Here is an 8,130-nt window from a genome sequence, read left to right as displayed (position 1 = left end):
CTCCAGAATATAGACAGGAATAAAAATGTCAAGTTTGGTGTGTGTAAGTGCTACTGAAGTGGAGATTTATGGCTCAGTGTAGGAGAAAAAACTCATTTTGAGAAAACGGCCTTTAAAAATATGCATTGTAATTGAAATCTATTGACACAAATAGATAAAGTGCTATAAAAGAAACACTTAACAGTGACCTTTGGGTGTTTTCTTTCCAAAAACCAAAAAGCCCAAAATCTCAAACTTGATAGGTGCATGAAAAAACAGTTTTTTTTGCCTGCAGTGTCTCCCCTTAAATATAACACAGCACTGTCAGATGCTCACGCTGTAGTCTATTAGTGATTTATACCTCATACATCTCACTTTATAAATATATCAGCTCATGTATCAAGGACGGAAGAATACTGAAACACACCGAAAAGGCCATGCAGAAAGAGGAGAGGTATACAAACTTATAGAGCCACAGCTTTACGTCCATAGTTTGGGTTCCTGAATTTATTAATAGGGCTCTTGTAAATCGGATTCTCAGTCTGAGAGTGGACAGGGACAGACAACAGATCAACCACAGATGAAGCAACAGAAGAGATGAAGAAAAAATGACAACAAATGAAGAATAAAAAGAATGGAAATCATAGAATTATGGAAAGAAGATTTCATGAGCATGAAGTGAAAAGAAGGCAAAGCATGCATATGGAAGATTTAAAAAAAAAGAAAAAGACATAGTAACTGCATTAAACATGGATAAACCCTTGAGAAAAAAAAAAAGTATTTTGTCCCATCGGTTGACACTAACAACCTTTTTACCTTTTTAAGTCTGAAGTTTCGTTTGATTCACTTGATAATTCAGAAATGAACAAGTTACATTAACATTTAAGTAAATGACACTGGTTCTAAAGATTTTTTGATAAAGTTGAACTTTCTGCTCCAAAAACATCCTAATGAGTTTTTTGTATCTGTTACAACACTGAGAGTAAGTACCTTATTACAGCCCTAAATACTGTCAGACCACATTTCCTGGGAATCAGCAGATTTTGACCTGCGCTTGTGGAAAAACAAGTACACTTCTGGATACTTTAGTCTACTTATTATGGAAATAATATACTTAAAGGGATAGTTCACACAAAAATGAAAATTCTGTGAAAAATTCAGAGCAACTAATGACAGAATTTTCCTTTTTGGGTGAACTATCCCTTTAAGTGTGAACTGAATGGAATATTTCCAGACACTTAATTCACGTGAAAAAGCATTATAGTTTAAATAAATATTAAATATAATAAGCTGAACTTAGTAAGATAAATGTTTACATATTTATATGTAAATTCATAATTACTTCTATTGTCTCTGAAATATGTGACCATGGACCACAAAACTTAAGCAGCACGGCTATAATTGTAGCAATAGACAAAAATACACTGTATGGTTTAAAACGATATTTTTTTTCTTTTATAAATCATTAGGATATTAAGTAAAGATCATGTTCCATGATAATATTTAGTACATTTTCTACCATAAATATATCAAAACTTAATTGTTGATTAGTAATATGCATTGCTAGAACTTCATTTGAACAACTTTAAAGGCAATTTTCTCAATATTTTTATTTTTTTGCACCCTCAGATTCTGGATTTTTTAATAGTTGTATCTCGGCCAAATATTGTCCTATCCTAACAAACCATACATCAATGGAAAGCTTCAAATGGGTCATAATGATAAATTTTTCTTTTAGGCCAAAAATCATTAGGATATTAAGTAAGGATCATGTTCCATGAAGACATTTAGTAAGTTTCCTACCGTAAATATTTCGAAACTTAACTTTTGATTAGTGATATGCATTGCTAAGAACTTCATTTGAACAACTTTAATGGTTTTTCTCAATATTTAGATTTTTTTGCACCCTCAGATTCCGGATTTTTTTCATAGTTGTTTCTTGGCCAAATATTGTCCTATCCTAACAAACCATACATCAATGAAAGCTTTGTATGGGTCAAAATGATCAACTTTTCTTTTATGCCAAAAATCATTAGGATATTAAGTAAGGATCATGTTCCAAGAAGACATTTAGTAAATTTCCTACCGTAAATATATCAAAACGTAATTTTTGATTAGTAATATGCATTGCTATGAACTTCATTTGAACAACTTTAAAGGCAATTTTCTCAATATTTTGATTTTTTTACACCCTCAGATTCCAGATTTTCAAATAGATGTATTTTGGGCAAATATGATCCTACCCTAACAAACCATACATCAATGGAAAGATTTATTTAGCTTTCAGATATATAAATATTGATGCTTATGGCTGGTTTTGTAGTCCAGGGTCACATATCTGCAAATACAGATTTTAAAAAATTGACTTTTGAGATTTGAATTGCACTACGGTCCGGTCCGTGTATCATCTGATCATTGAATTATACCACTTAATCTGGCAAACGAAAAATAGGCAAAACAGGTTGATGTTTCATTTTTGGGTTTTTCTGTATGAGCCAAAACATGACAGCTGATTTCTTTTTCCCGTTTTTCAGCTCGAAACCAAAAATCCAATAAACAGGAAAACCAAAACGAAATAATACGGCTAAATTACGTTTTTCTTAATTTTTACTTTTCACTGTGTTTTACCGCTTTGCGCATGCGCAGTGAATAGCGGTGTAAATGATTCGCCATATGCGCTTTGAAGTTGAATCAAATGATTCGAGATCCAATTGGAGCGCTTCGAACAGTGGATCACAGTGTTTACTGATTCGGAGTTTCCAAAAAGCTCTGTTGACACTTTGCTCACCTTCTCTATAAAATGTATTAGTTGTTTTAAATTACTCATTACTATGAATAGGATGTTTTTATTAAATTGTGATGACATAATACAGCTTCCGTCGTATTAAAAACTTTTCATGACCTGACGCCCATTATTTTTTTCTTACCTAAAAAGACGGGTATATAATGCGTGTTGTTAACAGATTACACTAACCAGTCTCTACAGGATTTCACGATTTTTTTGTGAATTTTTTTGCGATTTATTTTATTTGTTTATTTATTAATAATTAGGATATCACATTATCATCCCCCCGGGAAATCGCACCTATATATACAATATTTATTTATTGCTATTTTCCATCAAGTCAAAAAAAGAGTATGATTTTAAGTGATGTTTCATTAACAAATTTCAGGAGGAGCTCGCGCAGATAATTAACACGGCCAATTCATCATCAGCAATCACTACCTAATCAGCCACTCTCCCTATCCAATTACTACAGTTCCTTAAATAACCAAGCAGTCCTACCTTCAGCTATCTCTGATTCCAGCATCCCTCCCACCCCCCCTTTTTTCTTTTTCTCCTGCAGAAAAGGGGGGAGCGCTATTGGGTTCGGGCCAAAGGCCGAGCTCGGACCCCTCTCCCTGGGCAGGGGGAGTGCCCCGGGCTCGGGAATGACTACCGAGCTCGGAGCCCTCTCCAGGACAGCATGCCAAACACGCTTAACTTTACGCTGTTTATTATATGCAAAAGCGAACTAGTGAATGTTTCTGAATAAATTATTTTGTGCATACATTTTGACCGCTCCCAGCACGATTAGACGCGCAAAAAAAAGTGTGGTGTATTTTCTACATATCTTTACATAGTGTAGGCACAGCGAAAAGTAAAAATAAAGAAAAACGTAATTTAGCCGTATTATTTCGTTTTGGTTTTCCTGTTTATTGGATTTTTGGTTTCGAGCTGAAAAACGGAAAAAAGAAATCAGCTGTCATGTTTTGGTTCATACAGAAAAACTCAAAAATGAAACATCAACCTGTTTTGCCTATTTTTCGTTTGCCAGATTAAGTGGAATAACTGAATGATCAGATGATACACAAACCCACTACTTCCAGCACATTTCTTTTTCACATGTACAGTCGTGGCCAAAAGTTTTGAGAATGACATAAATATTGGAAATTGGAAAAGTTGCTGCTTAAGTTTTTTATAATAGCAATGTGCATATACTCCAGAATGTTATGAAGAGTGATCAGATGAATTGCATAGTCATTCTTTGCCATGAAAATGAATTTAATCCCGAAAAAAACTTTCCACTGCATTGTTAAGAAGGCTTCAGGGCGTCCAAGAAAGTCCAGCAAGCGCCAGGATGGTCTCCTAAAGAGGATTGAGCTGCGGGATCGGAGTGCCACCAGTGCAGAGCTTGCTCAGGAATGGCAGCAGGCAGGTGTGAGCGCATCTGAACACACAGTGAGGCCAAGACTTTTGGAAGATGGCCTGGTGTCAAGAAGGGCAGCAAAGAAGCCACTTCTCTCCAAAAAAACCATCAGGGACAGATTGATCTTCTGCAAAAAGTATGGCGAATGGACTGCTGAGGACTGGGGCAAAGTCATATTCTCAGATGAAGCCTCTTTCCGATTGTTTGGAGCATCTGGAAAAAGGCTTGTCCGGAGAAGAAAAGGTGAGCGCTACCATCAGTCCTGTGTCATGCCAACAGTAAAGCATCCTGAGACCATTCATGTGTGGGGTTGCTTCTCATCCAAGGGAGTGGGCTCACTCACAATTTTGCCCAAAAACACAGCCATGAATAAAGAATGGTACCAAAACACCCTCCAACAGCAACTTCTTCCAACAATCCAACAACAGTTTGGTGAAGAACAATGCATTTTCCAGCACGATGGAGCACCGTGCCATAAGGCAAAAGTGATAACTAAGTGGCTCGGGGGCCAAAACGTTGACATTTTGGGTCCATGGCCTGGAAACTCCCCAGATCTTAAAACTTGTGGTCAATCCTCAAGAGGCGGGTGGACAAACAAAAACCGACTAATTCTGACAAACTCCAAGAAGTGATTATGAAAGAATGGGTTGCTATCAGTCAGGATTTGGCCCAGAAGTTGATTGAGAGCATGCCCAGTCGAATTGCAGAGGTCCTGAAAAAGAAGGGCCAACACTGCGAATACTGACTCTTTGCATAAATGTCATGTAATTGTCGATAAAAGCCTTTGAAACGTATGAAGTGCTTGTAATTATATTTCAGTACATCACAGAAACAACTGAAACAAAGATCTAAAAGCAGTTTAGCAGCAAACTTTGTGAAAACTAATATTTGTGTCATTCTCAAAACTTTTGGCCACGACTGTACATAAAGTGAAAAAGAAAGTGCTCCAGCAGAGGGCAGCAGTGCATCATCTTGACTGACCGCTGCTGCCTACGACACACCCAGAAAAATCAGGCCCTGAAAATCCAAAAGCCTTTCCTTCCACTTCCACAGCTGCCTTAAAATCCAGATGGCTCTCCTAAAATCGGAGCACTCATAAAAAGTAAAAACAAGGCCTCTGATGTTACAGTCTAGGAATTTTGGAAAGATTAAAAACAGAACTTTATCTTTTAAAGCACCAGCTCAAACAAAAGAACGATTCCTTTTCTTACCGTGTCCCACTTGGCGTTCATCTTTTCCTTCTCAAACTTGGCGAACTCGCGGCGGTCGTGAATGATCATGAGCAGCTTCCAGATCAGGAGCAGAGCTAGACCAATCAGAACGATGCCTGTGACCACGCCCGCTACGATGGGGATGATGTCGGGACCCGCCGGACACTCTGCCAAATAAAGCAAACATCTCTTCATTAAAGTACACAAACACTCGTGCTGCTGAAACAACAAACTCAGATATTTAAACCATCTCTTGTTTGTTTTAATCAGTGTTGGGGGATAACACATTACAAGTAACGCAACTTACGTAATAATGTTACTTTTTCCAAGTAACTAGTAACGCATTACTTTTTAATTGACAAGAAAATATCTGAGTTACTTTTTCAAATGAGTAACGCCAGTTACCCCCCCCCCCCATTTATTGATTAAAAGCTCTTCTGTCTCCATGTTGAGAGAAATCCTGAGTAAGATGTTACTTTAGTTCTAGAATAAATGTGAACATGCATTAATTCATCTCACTCACTAAAAAACAGATACAGTGTTCTTCAAAATGAATAAAAACTGTGAAATTTAACGCAAACCTGCAATAATTAAATGTTAAATGTGACCCTGGACCACAAAACCAGTCTTAAGTCTTAATACATTGTATGGGTCAAAATTATTGATTTTTCTTTTATGCCAAAAATCATTAGGAAATTCAGTAAAGATGATGTTCCATGAAGATTTTTTGTAAAATTCCTACTGTAAATATATCAAAATGTAATTTTTGATTAGTAATATGCATTGCTAAGAACTTAATTTGGACAACTTTAAAGGTGATTTTCTCAGTATTTTGATTTTTTTGCACCCTCAGATTCCAGATTTTCAAATAGTTGTATCTCGGCCAAATATTGTCCTATCCTAACAAACCATGCACCAATAGAAAGCTTATTTATTGAGCTTTCATATGATATATACATCTCAGTTTTGTAAAATTTAACCTTATGACTGGTTTTGTGGTCCAGGGTCACAAATAATACAAATATCCTTTATGTATTTAATCCCATTTTATTAACCGATGTCTTTGCTGCCGACCTTCGACGATCCAGTTCATCCATACTAATAAGTAAAAATTACTCAAGATAATCTAACATTTGTTTTCCTTTTTTTATTGCTAAAGAGTTGGCATTTTTTCTTCTGCGGTCTACTGTACAGACGTGAATTTACTTTTCTCTAAGTCTGAGGCTTTTGGTTTGAAAAGGCTTTTACATTTGACAAAATAAAACTTTTTATATTTAAAACAAACAAGCAAGCCCTGCCCAGATTTAAAAAGTAACGCAAAAGTAACGTAACGCATCACTTTCCATAAAAAGTAACTAACATAATTAGTTATTTTTTTTAGGGAGTAACTCAATATTGTAACGCATTGCTTTTAAAAGTAACTTTCCCCAACACTGGTTTTAATATGATCCCTACCTAAAGTCTCCACCACATGCACCTCCTTCTCAGTGTTGTTGACGGCGTAGGTGTAGTAGAACCAGCAGTCGTTGGCGTCTCTCTCCTTGCAGTGCATGAGGGGGAAGGCCTGCACCGGCTGAGGGAGTTTATCTCTGTCCTTCACCTTGATGAGGTTGAAGTAGCTACAGTCTCTCTCACACGTGTCTTTCTTCTCTCCTGTGCCGAACGCACGGCACTGCACACACTCCCTGAGACAGGAAAGAGACGTTAACATGTTTAGTCAGTGTGAATTGTGAAACGCATTTAGGATGGCGCTTTTTTCCTTGCAAAGAGGCAAAGATATATTAATGGTGACAACTCTGCAAAGAACAGACATTGAGGTATTGACAAATAATGAAAAATTTCACTTTTTAAAATAGTTGCCCATAAAGCAAATAATAATGATACAAATAAATTACAATTTAAAAATATATTTTAAAATAGCTAAACAACATATCCCTAATATAGATGTTAAAATATATGTGACCCTAGACTACAAAACTTAAAATAGCATGTGTATATTTAAAATATAATTTTTTTTTACCAATATAGCTCTTTGCTATCACTTTTTATCAATTTAACACATCCTTGCTAAATAACAGTATTCATTTCTTTCAAAGAGAGAAAGAAAGAAAAAAAAAATTACTGACCCCAAACTTTGAACGAGGTGTTTATTGTTACAAAGGTTTTCCATTTTAAATAAATGCTGTTCTTTTTAATGTTTTATTTATCAAAAAATTCTGAAAAAAGTAACACAGGTTCCAAAAAAAATATTAAGAAGCATAACTGTTTTCAACAACAATAATAAATCAGCATATTAGAATGATTTCTGAAGGATCATGTGACACTGAAGACTGCAGTAATGATGCTGAAAATTCTGCTTTGCATCACAGGAATAAATTATATTTTAAAGTATATTAAAATAGAAAACCACTATTTTAAATTGCATATATATTTCACAATATTACAGTTTTTTTCTGTATTTTTAATATATAAATCTAATATAAATATATGTATATTGTACAAAATATATGTAAAAAAACATTTAGCTAAACTTATTTTGAAGTACATTTTCTAATAATTTTGACATTTCAAGGTTTAAACCAAAAATAATTAAAAATGTGAACAGTTTTTCTGTTTATATAGCTATATTTAGCATATATGTGACCCTGGACCACAAAACCAGTCTTAAGTAGCACGGGTATATTTGTAGCAATAGCCAAAAATACATTGTATGGGTCAAATTTATTGATTTTTTTGTAAGATATTTTGTA

At 35.2% G+C, this 8,130-nt stretch overlaps 1 protein-coding gene across 1 annotated transcript in view; it reads right to left on the bottom strand.

The window, feature by feature from the left end:
* The window catches only part of itgb1a (integrin, beta 1a), a 52,116-nt gene that overhangs the window by 2,117 nt on the left and 41,869 nt on the right, over positions 1-8,130 (bottom strand). Inside the window, exons 14-15 of the mRNA XM_073830442.1 lie at positions 6,836-7,065; positions 5,381-5,547 (exon numbers count right to left, since the gene is read on the bottom strand). Of these exons, the coding sequence (XP_073686543.1) occupies positions 5,381-5,547; positions 6,836-7,065 (397 nt within the window). The remainder of the gene's footprint in view (positions 1-5,380; positions 5,548-6,835; positions 7,066-8,130) is intronic.

The sequence above is a fragment of the Garra rufa genome, chromosome 24 (assembly GCF_049309525.1).
Source record: "Garra rufa chromosome 24, GarRuf1.0, whole genome shotgun sequence".
Classification (NCBI taxonomy): domain Eukaryota; kingdom Metazoa; phylum Chordata; class Actinopteri; order Cypriniformes; family Cyprinidae; genus Garra; species Garra rufa.
Note: the sequence above shows the minus strand (reverse complement) of the source record. Positions and strands in the feature narration are given on the sequence as shown.